The following is a 16,822-nucleotide window of genomic DNA, read 5'->3' on the forward strand; positions in this document are numbered from 1 at the left end:
GGACGGCTTGGCGGGATTAATGCATTCGTCTTTCATCTCCCTGGGGATGGGGGTATTTGTGGCCTGGACTAATGCCTACTGCAGTCCATGGGAGTCCTTCGACCACTTCAAAGGGCGTGAGAGCAGAGTATAAATAAGAATGAAAGGAGAAGCAGCCCTTACGCTGGGCTGGGCACTTTCCCTGTTACGCCGAGGGCAGCACAGCCCAGCGCAAACCCACCTTCGGCTTCGTGCAGCCCCAGGGCTATGAGCCGGGGAGGAGGTGGGTGCACAGGAGGGGACCTGTGCACGCTGGGGGAGCCTTCCTGGAGATGGGCTCCTACCTTTGCTGATGTCCTCGTACTCCAGCCAGAGCTGCCGCTGGACCTGCCTATTGGGATACCAGATGGAGCAGGACTCCTCAAAGCCGTACATGGCCTCCTGGATGTAGTGGTTGCCAAACTGGTCCAGCAGAGCCACAAAATCTCCGCGGGAGGTGGCTCCGTCCAGGGAGTGGAGCGCGTTGCTGAAAGCTGTGGAGGAGACAGGTGGAGATGCTCAAATCCCAGGGAAGCTCCAGCCCGAGCCCTTGCCACCCCATATATCCCTCACCTGCAACAGGGAACCAACCTCTGAGCCCGCTGTCTGCCAAAATAGGGCTGTATTTCCTTTTACCTCCGCTCAGCACTGGGGAACAGCCATAACAACGCTGCTTTTCCTTTCCCAAGGACCCAACACAGCATTTCAGCAGTGCAATGCCTCGATTCATCCAAGCTGCCACAAGGGTATAACCACCCCGCTCCCTCGCCCAGCAGCCACAGCCTTGCACCCTTACCCTGGGAGATGGTCAGCTGGTTGAGCCGGACGTGGTACATGACGGACTGCACCTTCCAGTGCTGCAGGAGGGGGTATCCGGACACCTCGCTGAAGTTCACCATCCCTGCCGGAGACACGACACCGCGGCTTCAGTACTGCCGGCACTCAGGCCAGGACTGCCGAGTCCCCTCCGCGCTCTGGCCCCACAGCTACCTCCAGTCTACACAGGAGCATTTCACCAGCACCCGCCGCATCTCCTGCAGCCTCCAAGCAAAGCTGCCCAGCTCCACCGAGCCTTGGGCAAAGTAATCAGGCAGCGGGGTGGGAACAAGCATGTGTGCGCGTGTGTGTACCCATGGGGGAAGGTGGTGACGTATTCAGAGAAGGGCTGACGGTCAGCTGCTCCCTGGCAATTAAAATCACAGCTTTAAAGGAAAGCGCCCAGGCTCGTTTCTTCTCGCAGTCCCCGGCTCTGCTTGTGAAGCTAACAAGCTGCCTTCCTCCATTGCCTCCTGCTTCCTTCCCAGACACTGGTCCCAAGACGTGCCCAGGTGTGTTAATTATTTTGCTAATGAGCATGGCGCTTTTTAATGAGCCGTTCATCAGCGCACGGCCGGCTGGGCCGGTCCACGTGTGCTGCTGGTGGCAGTGCTGTGGGGACAGCCGTGTCCCACATGCCTGGACACGGCTGAGGAGGAGCCTGTGGCTGGTGCCGAGGGGCACAAGCACATGCCAGGGAAATCACGGGCCTCCAAATGCTCGTGCAAACTCAGGCAGGGGCTGGACAAGGCCAAAAAGCCTTTGGAGAGGGCCTGGATGTGGGTTGGGACCCCCGTGTTACGCAGGGCAGACACTGGGGTGGCCACAGTGGCCGGTGGGATAGAAGCAGAGAGGCAGAGTAAGGCCAGAAGCTGGGAGAAGGGGAAAGCTAGCGGATGTGCCAGCTCCAGCATGCACACTAGTATTAACCAGGGCAACCTGCACCTTCTCCAAGCAAAGATACCCCATTCTCTGGCCATTTAATTGTGCAATGCCACAGACAGAAATTCATGGAGAAGAGGGCTGGAAAGGCCCCTGGGTGGCCACTTAGTCCTGCACCTCCGAATCAGCCCCAGGGGTTCGGGAAGATAATAAAGCGCATCTCCTCCATAATGAGGAACGAAGGTGGGGGATAAGGTGCCGTGCCTTGCAGTGCCGCTTCCGTCAGGGCCGGCTGCTCCCAACAGCTTTGAAGTGCTGCACTTCCCTGCAAAGTGTTTATGCAAAAGCAGCCCTTCCTTACTCAGCAGGTCTGCCTCTCATGTATTCAGAGCAATATCCAGCTCTGCTTACTGACAAGCAGAGATTTTACTTCTTCTCTCTTTTTTTTCCTCTTAATCAGCCACAAAGAGCCGGCAGAGCAGGGGGAAATGAATAGAGTAATTTGCCGGCTTCTGCCTCGTCGACATAATTGCCGGCGAAGCTCCAGTCCCACCAACCCCTCTGCGATGCTGAGGCCGTGGCAGCACCGCCTTCATTACATCTGTGCAACCATGGCAACGGCAGTGGGGATGAAAAGCACAGACTCCTCGAGATGGGCTCATCCTCCGGATTCGGCATCGCCGGCACCGGTCGGTGTGAAGGGCCAAATCAGGGAGAGATGGGTCCAAGGGAGGCTCATTCCAGGAGGCAGGAGGGAAGGGGCATCACCCCCCCCCAAAGCAGGAACGCACCGGGCAAATGCACAAGGTCTGGGACAAGACCACCCTGTGGAAACCTTACAAAATACCTACACATCCATATCGGTTATTTAAACACCAGATAGCTGCCCGCTATCCTCAGCCATTGCAAGCAACAGGCAAGTCTCAGAAACAAGCACCAAGGAAATAAAGGCTATCTGGGGGTGCTGGCAACTCGGTGGGAAAAAGGTAAATCATTTAAGGTTGTCTAGGAATCCATGAGCCTCATTTCTCATGGCCTGCAATGCTCTGTTGGGATAGATGGAAAAACTTTGGTTTGGTTGTGACAGGTTTTGAATGCTTTGTTACACTGGGGAAGAGTTTCTGATTTGGAAATCAAATGAAAGGCATTTGGAAAAAAAATGCCTTGAATAAACAAAAGCCTTTTTATAAATATCCATTGGATACTTGAGCTTTTATGACACACAATTAATTTATAGCTCTTCCTCACTCAGTCTCTCCTCCGCTTTCCCGCAAATGGACAATCTGGCAAAAGACAGCCCCATCCAGGCAACGTTACAGACTCCCTCCATTTGCAGTTGGCCAAAAACAACGTTGTGGGAAATATATTGCCTACCGCTTACAGATGTCACTACAGGTGAGCGAGGGAGGCTAAAGCCAGGTTAGATAAATCAGACAGGAGCCTGGCCTGACTCTTTCGGACTGCTTGGGAAGGCATGCTCCACGAGGGATGAAGGCTGAAGCCAGGCGTGCTGGCGGCAGGGCCAGGGTGAGAGGGCCCCAAATGCCGCTGGGCTCACTCACCGGTGAGGAACTCGGGGTCGGGCGTGGGGTCCGAGAGCTCTTCTTGGCACTGGTTCTCCAGCGGCACCGTGGCCACCACCAGCCCGTCCGGCAGCTGCTGCTCCAAGCCCCGAGCGAAATTGTTCTGCCTGGAAATTCATTGCAGAGAGAAAGGCAGCGTTGGAGGAAAGACAACCCTCCTGGGATCTTCTGATCTGACTGGTAACACCCTCCAGAAACCCAGTGCAGCCCCAAGCCTGACCTTGGACATCCCCTTTACAAGGGCACCTGCTCTCCATGGAAGGCTTCAGAAGCAGAATTGCCCACCAGCCCCCTGATGTCCTGCCAAGCTCAAAGGTCCAGGCAATCTCTCAAGACTCCAGATAGGACGGTGAAGGCTAATCCTGCCAGGGGTCATCTCCCGACATCCCTGCTCACCTGAATGTCCCTTTGAGCACCTGTCCTGCTGCCACCTCCTTGGAGTGGTTATTGTAGCCGTAGAAGATCTCCCCAAAGAGAGTCTGGTTCATGGGCAGCTCCCGGGTCTCCCCACAGTCTCCTCCCTCGGGGCATGACTCTGAGATGAGCTGGCACGACCGCCCATCCATGCCCAGCTTGTAGTCCTCGATGCACCTGGGAACACAGTGAGAGTCCTGCTGCCAGGCTGCAGCCCCCAGGAACAGGGATGTTGAGCCACCCCACCGGGGACCCCGGGAATGGAGTAGACCCTCCCTAACACCGGCTGCAAGAGCCACCGAGTCCTACGAGCTCAGGTACAACGCCTCACCAGCAGGACCTTGCCTCCTCCTCGCCCTTGCTCAGCTGGGCTGTCACCAGTTCAGGAGCCTGGGCTCTGCGGTAGCGCTCAGGAGGCCGGTCTGCTGCCCGCCCCGCTCACTTTGCTCCCACATGTCATCCCCAGATGGGTCTGGCACGTGGCAGAGCTGGAGCCAGCCTGCTTTGAATTTTGCTTGGGAAGAGGTTACAGTGCAGCAAATCCCGAGCGTAAGTAATGATCTTATTTCACAGTTGGTTGCGTAAGCCCATAAACTTGCACCTGTTTGCCCTCCTCGAGCGAGGAATACAAATGGGCTGCGGAGGGAGGTCTCCTGCCTACAGGTATCTGCCTGGAGAGGAAGGAGCGCCCTGTGCTCCTCCAGAGCCCCTGCGTGCTGCAGCGGCCGGACCCCGGGGACGCTCACCCGCAGAACATGAGGATGTTGTAGAGGAGAGGGTCGTCGGGCAGCGGGACCATCTGCTGGAGGCACAGCTGCTCGCAGCCCCCGTTGAAGCCGTCCGAGCAGTCCACCCCGATGTGACGGTCGTAACAACCCGTGCCATCTTTCATGGGGCTCAGTCCCGTCGGGCACTAGCAGAGCAGAGAGCAAGAGGTGAGCCCAGGCTGTGGAGAAAGGGGGCCACGGTGGGGACAAGATATAAAGTACGCTTCATGGTTAGCAGATAGTCAGGAATTTGCACTGCCCTCAGAGGGCTGTGTTTCAGGAAGGCGGCGTTACCCTTACAGTAAGAAACCCATCTGAGCCTCCCATCTGCACACTGCATGGAGTCGGTTTGCATGCAGAGACTCAGTTAGTCACTCTGCGTTTGGCCTGGCACTGCGGGAGCGTGGGGGAACGCTGCAGGGATGCCAGCGGCGTGTGTGCTGGCACAGCCCGGGAGCCACCGGCTGAGACGGAGGGGAACGGGCCAGCGTGGGGACGGCGGCACATGGCCGCCTTGTCTGAAAACCTTCCTCCTGCACCAAAGCCTTGGCGGCTGTTAGGAGTACGGTCCCACAGGTAGGAGCCCCCAGAGCAAGCCTCGAGTTCGCTGCCCCTTCACCCTGCCTGGCATGCAATGAGCTGGCAGCAGGCAGAGCAGCCTCAACCACACTCGGCCCTGTGCTCCTCTCTCCTTCCCTGTCCACCGCTGCTCACCTCCTGGACCCAGAGTCCTCCTTGGCACCCAGCTGCTCAGCTACGTGCAGGTCTGGGAATATGGGGAGAGGTGCCCTAACATCTGGGCAAAAGGGCTACTTTCCAACCCCAAGAAGCAGCCTGCACCACGCAGTGCTGATTTCAGGGCTCCGCAGTACGGGGCATTGCTTTCTGCAAAGACCGGGGTGGAAATAGGTGCACGAGGTGCAGTGCGACAGAGCAGGGCCAATGTTCCTGCAGGCAGGGAGACACCACGGGGTGACCCCAAAGCCCCTGCACCCCCTGCACCCCAGTGCAGGTGTTCTCCAGCAACAACCACAGCCTATGGCAGCGCGCAGCAGCAGGGATACAGCCATGTTCACATCCATGTTGTCGATATGGTGAATGAAAACCGCTGCTGGCAGCAGCCATCTGGGGGAGCCCAATTGGCTCCCCCCAGCTCCGCCAGCACATCTGTCTGGGAGCAAACACTTTCCCCATGCAGCCAAACAGCTGTGGTGCTGACAGGGAAGTGCATGAATGATGAGGGACTTCCCGGAGAGCTGCTGAAGCAGATGGGCTGCTTTTGCTCCCCTTGGCAGGAGTGTGCGTGTGTGCAGCAAGGGCAGGAATGCAGGAGATGCTGCAGCAGCCCAAGCAGAAAACATCTCCTCCGGTACAAAAACAGCCTCAAAACATTATGCCTAAGGCAATGGGAAAAGAGGAAGGAAGCAGGGTTGCATCGTCCCCTTGCCACTGACATGGCAGGTTCACGTGGAGATGCAGGTTCACAGGCCAAGCCATACAACATCCACCATGTCTCCCAGGCTGCCCTTCCAGCCCTCAAAAACACCAGCCTCCGTGGAGGAAGGGGACCCACAACCACCAAACCTTCCCAGCACCATTCTTTGGCCCTGGAGAGCAATGCCCTGTGTCTCAGCCAGATCCCACGGCAGCACAGATGACCACCAGTGCACGTTCTCCTTCCCCTGCATCTGCTGCCACCTTTGTCTCTTCCTTCCCTGTTCTCCCTCTCCTTTTCCTGTGCATTTGCTTTCCTCTCTGGGGTCTACATCCCAGCTCCCTCAGCCAGCATCTCTCCCGGCACCAGGAGTCCTTCCCTCCCGCTTGCCCCCTCCAAGGCGGTGGTCTGTCAGGAAGCAGGAGCTGAAGCCATCTCCTGTACAACACCGATAGGATTAAACAGGGAACAAACATCTCATATTTGTCCCCTAAAACGAGATTTCCACTTCTCATCACGTTAAGCGCTGGGCTGACTTGATCCTCCTTGGTTTCATGCTCTGGAAATCTCTGGCAACTCTCACAGCCTTCAGGAAGAAGGCGGGCAAGGATTCTGGGGGTCCCCGGGTGGGGGTACGCACCACACAGCCTGTTGAGTCCAGCTTGCGGTCCGAGATGCAACGGAAGTTCTTGCTGCAGCCCCCGTTGTCCCTGGAGCAGTCGCGAACGGGGCCAAAGGAATCGAGGAGGACCTCCAGGCTATCAAATGAAGAGGAGGTCATCAGCTCTTCCCTGCAACAAGGAGAAGTCACACTCAGCGCTTTGGCTGTGGGAACGGTTGTGTTTAACCGAAATTAGAAAGTGCTAATGAGAGCACACCCACCCAGCATGACACATTCACACATGCCTTCACAGGCAGGTTTGCACCTCCAGTGACACCAGATGGGCAGCCCTTCTCCTCCTGGTGCCAACCTGACGAGCTGGAGTGAGACCTGGCACGCCACCGCCCAGCTCCTCGCCATGGGGAGGCATTGCACCCACAACCGCTGCCATCACGTGCGTTTTCCACGGCCCTGCTTTTCCTCAAACTGACAGTAAGCTATGAACCGTACACTAGTCAAGCTTTCAGAGTGACGCTGTATCTACTGAGATGAGGGGAGGTATCTCGGAAGTCTCGGCTTTTGAAGGCGCCGGGGAGCAGAGCCCGTGGAGGGGCAGATTTTGGTGGACGTACTCATCTCTGCCTGTGAAGGCTATAGGATGAGTCAACTGTTACCAATTCCCATGTGCTCTGGGTTGGCCCTCTCGCCCCAGGCACACACCTGGGGAGGTAGCGCTGGCATATTTGCTGGAATACCTCTCAATATCAGGCTACGCTCCTACATCGGGATTAAACCCATTGTCAGGTTTGGGGTGAGGAAAGGATTCTACGCTACTCCTCTTCAGCTTTCTCACTGCGTTGCTGGAGCACCTTGGACTAAGGCATGAAAAGTTTTGGGTTTGTCCCACGGCTGTGAGAAGCGCTTGGTGGAGCACACCAGATATGGTCACCCTGGTTTCCAAAGGGCTCAGCCACACAGCAGCAACGTCATGGAGCCATGCCAAGGCTATGAGTTCCCCAACATCGAATCCTCCCTGAGGATCTTGCATGGTCTCTGTGGAGTGCCCTCATCACCAACCTACTCTGTCCTGAGACTGCACCTACCTGACCTCCACTGCATCCTCCATCACCGTCATGTCAGTCTTACACTTGGCGGAGGGGTTGATAGCCAGCTCGGCCGGTGGGATGACGAAGCTCTTGCTCAGCGGCAGCCACATGCCTTCCCCCAGGGTGTAGGTGAACCTGCCAAGCAGAGTGAAAAGGCCTGCGATGAAAGGGAACGCCAAGCAAGGCAGGGCAGCTAACCACACCTGGGTGTCTTCTAGTTTCCCCATTCCACACATCTCATAGCTCACCCAAAATACTGCACTTGCACCCGTCCTTAGGTGGCTTATCACATACTTTGGGTTTACATCAGAACAGAGTGTATGTGGTCTCAATGCAAGCCTGAACAGTGCCGTCCTGCAAACCGAATAGGCTGACTCCAGCTGAGGAAGCTGGCTCCTTGCTGAGGAATTTTACCCTCATATGTGGATATCTCTTGGTATTTCTGTCTTTTGTGTCTTTAACGGAGAAAAGAGTTTGGCAGCCGCCTCAGGGAGATAGCTGGATGGACGGGACATTTCCACTGCCGCCCCCATATCGAAAGCCCAGCAGCCACGACAGCGGTCCAGGCGTGCGGGAGGATCTGGCCCTGCTCACACGCGGCAGGCATGGGAAGCTGCCATCCATCAGCCAAGCACACGCTGACAGGGAGCATGGGGAGGAGGAGGAGGAGGGAGGAACAATGAGGGATAATTCATGTATTTATTCCTCCTTTTGAAGGTGTCCAGACCTTCCATGCGTGCTGCAGAGCTGGCAGAAGAGACAGCAGAGGCAGATGCCTCACTGTGTCAGGAGCAACAGCAGGGCGAGGTGTGGATACCGTGCATGGACACCTCTGCGAACCACACAGCCACAGCAGCACAAAGGGACAGGGCTCTTCCAAAGGTTTTTGAATGACTCGCAAAAACATCAGTAAAAAAACCAAGGCATTTCCCCTTCCAGTAGATATCTTCCTACTTTAGAGCCCAAAACTAGCTCTCATCAAGAAGGGAGCGGAGGACCCAGCCCCTGGGAATACACCACCCCATGAAAGACGCCTTGGCGGCTGTGGATCCGGCTTTCGGTCGGAGTCTTTCGGCCGTGCTTGTGTTTCTCCAGGAGGTGGCACAGCACGGCCACGTGCAGCCACCCGGGTCCTCCCAGAGCCCCCGGCTAGGGAGAAACAGCCCCCTGCGCTCTCCCTGCGCTGGCTGCAGGGCCAGGGCTTCTCCAAAGCCTCCCTGGAGGTTACATCTCTCCTCACCCCAAAACCAGGGGACTGGGCAATGCCTGATTCTCCTTCCAAACCCCACGAAGGCAGCCCCGACCGGGTTGCCCACAGACGCATCACCTTTAGCTGCAACCCACTGGCTTACGGGGAGGCTGCCGAGGGGATCATGGCGGGGTGAAAGCCATCTCACATGGGTGAGAGAGCGGAAAGGTGCCTTGAAGGCTATAGATGTGGAAAAGAGGGCACCAAGGGGTTTCAGGAGATCACTGTGCACCATTTCCATGTCCCCAAATCCTGCTGACTCAACCTAAGCCACACCTGAGAGATGTGTTTCTAACCTGCAGCAATACAGACCAGTCACTACAGCTCTTTTCCTTGTTTAAATCTCTCTAAGCCAAGGAAGCTTCTCCTATCAACTGTGGGAGCCCTTTGCAAACATTCATCTAGTCAGAGATCCCCAGTTCACTCAGCATTTCTTTTTAGGCCACGTTTTCTGGCTGTCTGTGGAACCTCAAGGATCTTCACTGCCAGCCAAGTCATCTGCTTGCCAGCTCCATCCCGTGGACGAGGCCAGGCTCAAGGGAATGCGACAGCAGGACCGAGGTCGACGCCTCCACAGCATAAAAACCAGGGAGGAGACGTGCAAAACTACAGCCATCACCAGCGGCACAGGAAAGGGAAGGAGACAGATTATGCCACCCCAGAGGCCCACGTATGGTGGGACGCCGGGACGTGCGCCCCCCCTTCCGTGCATCTTGCATCTCCCCATTGCCACCATGCTGGAAGCAAGCCCCCGTGCAGACGTCTCCAACACCTCTGTGGAGGGGGGACGCACAATGTCACGGAGGCCGCTCCATGGTCCGAAGGCAGCCCGTCAGCTGGTGTGTCCTTAGAAACCACCACGTCTGGGAAACTGGAGGATGTGCTGCTTGCAGAGCCCTGGAGCCAAGCCCAAGTGCTTGCTGCCTCTGCCTGGGCCCTTCACCCACTTGAAAGGCCCCATTTCCCCACGTGCTTAGGATCTGCGTCCTCCCTCTCACCGCCATGCTGTCAGTGCATGTGGATTAGGAGCAGAAGTGCTCGCGGTGCAAAGAGAAAAGATGCCTTCTGGGCGGCCCATGGCATTCAGACAGGGCTGACGCCCTTGTGCTGGCCTCCTTCAGGCCCAGTGCCGAGGTGGGCTTGGTGCTTATCCAGCCTGGCTTCTAGGAGATCTCCACCTAAAACACAGCTAGCCTAAGTAGGACGTTCAAGGTCTGGCCCTTGGGAAATCGAGATTGAAATATGCCCTTTGGAAAGGGCAATCTCCATGGGACACAGTTTGCAAATGGAGGGGAAACTGAGCCCATGGCTAGAGAAATGGGAAGGGGGGAGACTCGAGGTGAAAACCTGGAGCGCAGAGGGGAAGCCAAAGCAAAACGCATCAAGCTACTGCTAGGGAGAGCGGGACAGGGAAGGGGGCTGCAGTGGCGATGCCAGGAGGGACGAACGGCAGCGACGCTTACCGAAAGATCTTATCCGACGGCTGCTCTCCCAGCACCAAGTCGAACCCACGCTGGAATATGGTGTACGGCCAGGGCCTGCAAGCAGAAACCCAAGACAGTCATACTGCTGTCACGCTTGCGCTGCTGCTCACCGCCCAAAACGTTTCCCGGGCCGGGCCCCGAGCCCTGAGCTCGGGCAGGCAGTGCCGGTGCAAGCAGAGAGCCGCGAGACCCACGTTGCGCTCAACGCACACAGACACGTTTCCCTGAAACACAAGCGGTGGTACAACATACTCCAGACTGCTCTTGCCACCGTTTGCGCCCCGGATCTGCAAGCCACACACACTTCTGTACGCGCCGGTACCACCCACCTGGCTCCTGTTTTAGGGATTTGCGTCACACCCATCAAAGCGCAAAAAGAAAACCAAAAAGCAACTGAAACGTTTCTTTGCAACGCTTTTAAAAGGAAGCCTTTCAGGTTCGGGGACACTGTTTCACCACCAGGCTGATTTCCCTTACCTCTCACTGTTTTTGGGGGGGAGGGTGCTAATCCAAAAATAACCAAAGCATTTATTTCCTTTAGCCTCAAAAATGGGGAATTTTCACCTGGAGGTCAGTACAAAATAAATGTTTGTTTATTTACATATTCAAAGACTTTGCATTTTGCCCCATGAGTTGCAATACCTGGCAGTGGCAGAGCTGTAAAGCCCAGGTGATAGGACCATGCCTTTCCCTTGTGGCCAGGGAGTGGAGCACGGCGCCAGCGTTCAGGGCTGCGCGGTGACATCCATACATCCACCAGCTAGGATGCTAAAGGAGCGAGGGCCTCTCTCCCGGGTCTGACAGCCTAAGCACCAACGGCTCCAGGAGTTTCGGCTTACAAAGACATATCACTTTGCAAACTGGTCTAAAAGATAAGCTGGGAGTTTGGAGCAAAGTAGGAGGTTGGAGAGCTGATGGGTCCCATCTTCTCCACCCGCTCTGCCCTACATAGCACAGAGCTACGTATCAATGCAATTTAGCGTCTCATGCACCTACAGCGCAATGCACGCCAAAACACACCTGAGGGTATCTGTTACCATGCACTGTGCACAGAAAACAAACTGCAAACCAGAAATGCAACCTAGCTACCTCTGCGCAGCTGAGACCTGAATTCACAGGGACATCGGTACTCAGGGACATGATACTCTGCAACCTGCAGGCCTCCAGCTGCAGCACGGCTTCATTTGCAGAATACCTTCTCAAAAAGATACCGAGTAGTTGGAGAGAATTCAGAGAACATTGTAAAACAAAACACAAATGCGAACCCCTTTGCCCCCTCCAATCCTGAACTCTCAAGCTCCAAATCCCACTTGCAAGAAGAAAGCTCAGAGCTGGGGAGAGAAAGAAATTTTCCATCCCATCATATCGTTGCCTTTAAGAGCACATCGCCAAGTGAGAAAGGTGAGAGCATGCTTCCCTGCAAGGTGCAAGGTAAATACCCTGCCGCCCGCAAGCCTGGGGATTTTCTCGAGAGGCAATTACAGCTCCCCTGCACAAGCACTTTAATTTCTAATCTGAAGTTATTTTAGCAAGGACAAAAAAAATCCTGATTGCAGGATTACAGGGCCCCATCTAATTTCCTCGCTGGGACACAATGCCACTTCTTTGTCCAGTCGGCTAGAAGTGGAGGATTACATTCAGCCCCCAGATCGGATTGCCTTGAAAGAGGTCAGCTTTAGAAGAAAAGTGGTGTGCTCCTTGCGTCTCACCAGCACCTTGAATACTTCACGTCTCCACCTTTCAATCCTCCTGCCGATGGACTTTATTCTTGCTTCTCAGGAGCACGCCAGGCAGGGAACAAAAGCAGAGGCAAAGTATTGTTCCTCATTGACTCAGGTAGAAAAACTGTTATCAGAGCCACTCTTCTTCCAGAAGTCAGCCCTGAGGAAGGCGCTGCAATGACACGGTCGGAAGGCAGACTTCTCTGCTCAGCCACAAACAGGCAGATTTGGCAGCCTGCGGACGCTGACATGTCCGCGCCACGCAGCTGGTGGGCTCTGGCCTGCCTGGGAGCCGTAAATCAGTGCCCAGGCCACCTTGCATCCCTCTGAGCTGCAGTTTCCCACTGGTGCTAAAATTAGTGCAATGCTGGTTTTGAGCCTGCAAACAGGCTTCCAGCATTAAGTGCTCTAGGAAGAGACCCTGGGGAGATGCCGGCGTGATCTTCCCAGCCAGCCCCACTTTGCACTTACTCAGCATCAAAAAGGCCCATTAAAACAAAGGCTGCACTAGGCGCTGCTCAGCCTTTAGCTGCGTGACTACACAGCAGGGGATTTCGAAGGGGCTCTGGAGGGGAGCATGGCCTGGCACCACTGAGTCCGAGAGGGATGCCGGTGTCGCGCTCCCTTTGGCGCTGAGACAAGTCTGGGAAATGCCCCCGGAAAGGGAAGGCAGAAGTTAACCTTAAAACCCAAGTGGAGCATTAAAAAAGGAAGATGCCCAGCACCAGCCCCTGCAAGGAAGTCCCAGGACATTCTCAGCAGACCTCCAGCTCAAGGAGAGGTATTTGCCCATCCTCATCTCTGAAGCTCTCCAAGAGCTCGACGCTGACTGCTCTGCCCACACAGAAGAAAGGGCACATTTTCTTGCTTGCTTGTGCCTTTTGCTTCAGAGGACTGGGAGAGATTTTCTCTCCCCATGCACGTCTCACCTTCGCGGCTGCTGCCTTTTGCCCCCTGTGGGTCTGCCACTCTGCTTCATCCCCTCTTCCTTCTCCCGTCCATGCAAGCACATGCCTCTGCAACTGTCTCCTTCCCCACACTGTGATCACCAGAGGCGCCTTGCTGTTCTGTTTTTATTGCTCTTGGTGGGTATTTTGGTTGCACGCTTTTTAGAGCTCACAAAAGAAACAGAGACTGATCAGAAGCAGCTCTGCGTCTGATCAGATTGGATTAAATGGGCCAGAAATGACAGCTTGCATCTCCTTGCAAGCCTTGGCATGCAGGCAGGCATCTGAAACTACAAAATGGGGAGTCAGCAGAGCAGATGAGAACCAACCAAGTTCACCAAATTCAGTGAGCAAGTTCCTGCAACCAACGCTCTGTCAGTGCCTCCCCAGGATAATCTTCAGGCCTCTTTGCTTTTTGCGGCTGGATTGTCATCTGTGCTTTGCTCCAGTTCTGGGCTTGAGTGGAAACTTCCAAAATAACTGCTAGGCCCTCTGGACTTGGTGCTGTTTATGACACTCTCTAATCTACCTCTCCACGATCCTGGCAATGCTCAAATTGCAGCCTAATGGGGCAGAGGCCAAACTGACTCCCTGCATAATGAGGGCTGAGGAACCACACTCCTGTCCACTCCTGACCTCCTGTGAGGTTCTTTCTCTGACTGAAAAGCCAGAAGGGACAAGGAATCACAACACAGAGTCCAAGGGATGGTGAGATAACCACGAGCTGTCACAGCTTGGAAGGAATCTGGCAGGGAGACCAGAGGGTCTGCAGGAGAGGAGGGTTTGGAGACGGCATTAAGAAGTCACTGCATGTGAGTGTGGCTAAAACGTCACTGGAGAAGAAGTAGGCCTGTTATTAAGCTCTGTAAATAGTTGACTAAACAAGTCATCCGTTTCTTTGAGCTCTCTGGGGCTCCCATCCCGCCAGCGGCCCAAGAACTGCCAAGCTGAGCCACGTCCATTTGAATCACCACTGGCATGAGCAAGGTACCAGCCTCAAGTGTATACTTAAAATGAACGGTGTGAAGGAGACAAGCATGGAGTCAGTTCTAACTTCCCAAAAGTGGACAACAGGGAGGGCTACCAGCTGGACCAATGCGAGGTCAATGCACTATCCACGGCCCCTTCGTTGGCACAGTTGATTTCAGGTGCAGAACAAGCGGGCAATAAGTGTCCCTCCAGCACACATGGTTCTCCTCTCCACCCAATGGTCCTCTCCCCACGAAAGGAGGAAGACCAAAGAGTAACGTGGTCTGATCTGGGGAGAATTTATGCAGGAAAGAGAGAAGCTGGGACATCAGCAAGGTGCAGGCACCATCAGCGTCTGGAGCTGCAGGCTGATCTCGCCCAGCAGTGCCTCGTCCCAGCTACTCCACGGGAACCAACCACTGGCCCCATTTCTGCTCCTCTTCTGCCTTTGCTCTGCCTTGCAGCATCTTCACTTGAGCTTCAGCTGTCTGCGCCTTTTCACTTCCCGTCTCCCCACCCCCCCCGCCATCCTTCCCAACCAGCTCTTTATTAAAAATGCTAATGCCAACACTTTCTCCCTGGCTTGCCTGTAAATCTGCGAGGAGAATGGGGCGGGGAGGAGGAGGCGGATGGGTGGTTTGGTGAAAGGATCTGAAAGAAAAAGAAGCTTTTTATCTGGCCGTCCTTCAATCTCGCAAAGCCCAGGCACACAGCAGGGGATGGAAAGAGGCAGATAAAAAACAGACAGAAAGAAAAGGTGGGGAGGAGAAGAGAAAGAGGGAGTGAGGGGGAAAAGAACTAAAGCAGGGAAAGTGCTGTCCTTGTAACTTTGGCTGGATTCACACGTCCCCAGCTCCTCCGCAGGGCTGGGGGCGTCTAAGGGTGCGTGCGAAGGGTGTGTGCATGGCCAGGAGAAGGGACCCACAGAAGAAGCAGATGGAAGAACAGGAGAGGAGAGAAGCGGCACAGCAGGCAAGGGGGGCAGCTGAGACAGGCACGGGTGTGGGCTGTTACACCAGTTCAGGTAGGGGCTGTTACACTAATCCACGTCCTGGAACTGGTCACTCGAGAGCGGCCCAGATGCTCAGGGAGACCTGGGAGGGCAGCAAAAAAAGGCCACAAGCCTCTGGGATGGACACAAGGGTCACTTTCCCACGTACTTCTCAGCCCCTGCTGGTAGCCACCCACCTCCCTTGGGTGCCCTTGGCCCCATCTCTAGGCCCCGCTGCCGACCTGCACGGCCCAAATCCTACCCTTGACGGGCTCAGCAGAGGTACTGCTCTCCCAGACCCAGAAAAAACGAGTTTAGTTGTACACCCTGTCTGCCTCTCATCCCCTGCAAGAAGAAATTAGAGCTGGTCTGCAGCTCAGCCTACTGGAGACCACCACCAAGTCCCCCCCCCCCTTTCCCGCGAGGCTGCTCCACTGCGCAACAACGGCAAATGAAAGGACTCAACTAAAGGCTCGCAATGGTGGAGTGCACTTGTACTGAAAGAGGCTCAAACATAAAGACCCTTGAAATGCAGACCGTCTTAAACCTCTGCTCCCGGGGTGCCTTAAAAGTGCACCCAGGCGAGAACATCACTTGGGAATCAAAAAGCCATGGGCAATCGCGTCACGAGTCTGCGGGGTGAGATGAAGAAGTACAAACGTGGACAGGTAACAGATGGATTATTAACTAAAGGCAGAATTAGCTGATTTGCTTTTGGTAGAGTCATACCACGAAGGAACCGCGGGAATTAGATTTGATTAGCAAGGACCAGGCTGGATTGCTGAAAACGGCTTCCTACCTGAGAAATTTCAGCTGCTTTTCCATTCTTTCCCTAATTAAAAATGCATATCAAAGTATAAAGACAGACTGTGAAAAAGCAAGCAGCACAAGCCAGATTTGTTTAAAACAGCTGAAAAGCAGCACACAAAAGTAGATAATCAAATGTATCTGCTAAACATGATCAAAAAGACTATTTCTGAAAAATTGATGATGATTTAGGGACTCGATGCGTTAAGTAAAAGATGTATCACAGTGATGTGGATCTCAGCGTGGTACCCAAAATACACACAACACATAAAAGCTCACTGCCATTGCAAATAAAGTTCAAAGATGAGCTTGCCTTTATGACCAAAATTAGATGCTGCTGAGCAAATAGACACTGAGTCAACTCATAATCACTGTAAATAAAAACAAACCAGTCAGAAACGTATCTCAATCCAAAGGGTTGAAATGACGTTTCGGATAAAGCCACCACTCTATCAAAACAGAAGAGGTCATACCTAGATACCCAAACATCACTTCCCAGCACGTTGAGGGATTTGGCAAGCCACCCCCTAAGGCCGAGTCCCCAAATTCTGCCTTATTGACCTCCCTTCTGCTAAGGGCTGGGTCGATGTGGCTTTCCCTGGGGACTGACTCACCACCTGGATAGTTTCGAAGACCTGTGTTACGAATCATTACAGTGCACAGCTCCAATATTGGAGGCCTTAGGAACGCACTAGACAAACATCTGTCAGAAATGATTCAGACACGATCGATCTTGCCTTGGGACGGGGTGGACAGAGCAGCTGATTTCAAGATACCTCTTTTTTATGAGCCTGGAGGCAATTTTGTCAGGTTAGAGCTGAAAATGAGCTGATGAGCGTGACGGAAGACGGTGTGCCCTCCGGCGTCGCAGAAGGCCACCTCTGCTCCAAAGACATAAATATCAGGTTCAGTAAGGCAAGCTAAAAAGGCACGCGAGCTCTGATAAGTAAGTTCTGCTGCGGCAAAGCGGGGCAGAAGTCCTCGTAGAGGTGACTTGCGGAGACCGTGATGGGGCAACGTTAAGATCTTCAC

At 54.6% G+C, this 16,822-nt stretch overlaps 1 protein-coding gene across 4 annotated transcripts in view; it reads right to left on the reverse strand.

The window, feature by feature from the left end:
• Nucleotides 1-16,822, reverse strand: part of ASTN1 (astrotactin 1) — an 81,329-nt gene that overhangs the window by 28,578 nt on the left and 35,929 nt on the right. For 3 of the 4 annotated variants that reach the window (XM_064515608.1, XM_026101029.2, XM_026101028.2), the window contains exons 9-16: nt 10,335-10,409; nt 7,620-7,757; nt 6,556-6,706; nt 4,460-4,626; nt 3,696-3,890; nt 3,279-3,406; nt 815-919; nt 324-512 (exon numbers count right to left, since the gene is read on the reverse strand). In XM_064515608.1, coding sequence (XP_064371678.1) covers nt 324-512; nt 815-919; nt 3,279-3,406; nt 3,696-3,890; nt 4,460-4,626; nt 6,556-6,706; nt 7,620-7,757; nt 10,335-10,409 — 1,148 coding nt within the window. The remainder of the gene's footprint in view (nt 1-323; nt 513-814; nt 920-3,278; nt 3,407-3,695; nt 3,891-4,459; nt 4,627-6,555; nt 6,707-7,619; nt 7,758-10,334; nt 10,410-16,822) is intronic. The other variant, XM_064515607.1, reaches the window with a different exon arrangement.

The sequence above is a fragment of the Dromaius novaehollandiae genome, chromosome 8, assembly GCF_036370855.1.
Source record: "Dromaius novaehollandiae isolate bDroNov1 chromosome 8, bDroNov1.hap1, whole genome shotgun sequence".
Classification (NCBI taxonomy): Eukaryota; Metazoa; Chordata; class Aves; order Casuariiformes; family Dromaiidae; genus Dromaius; species Dromaius novaehollandiae.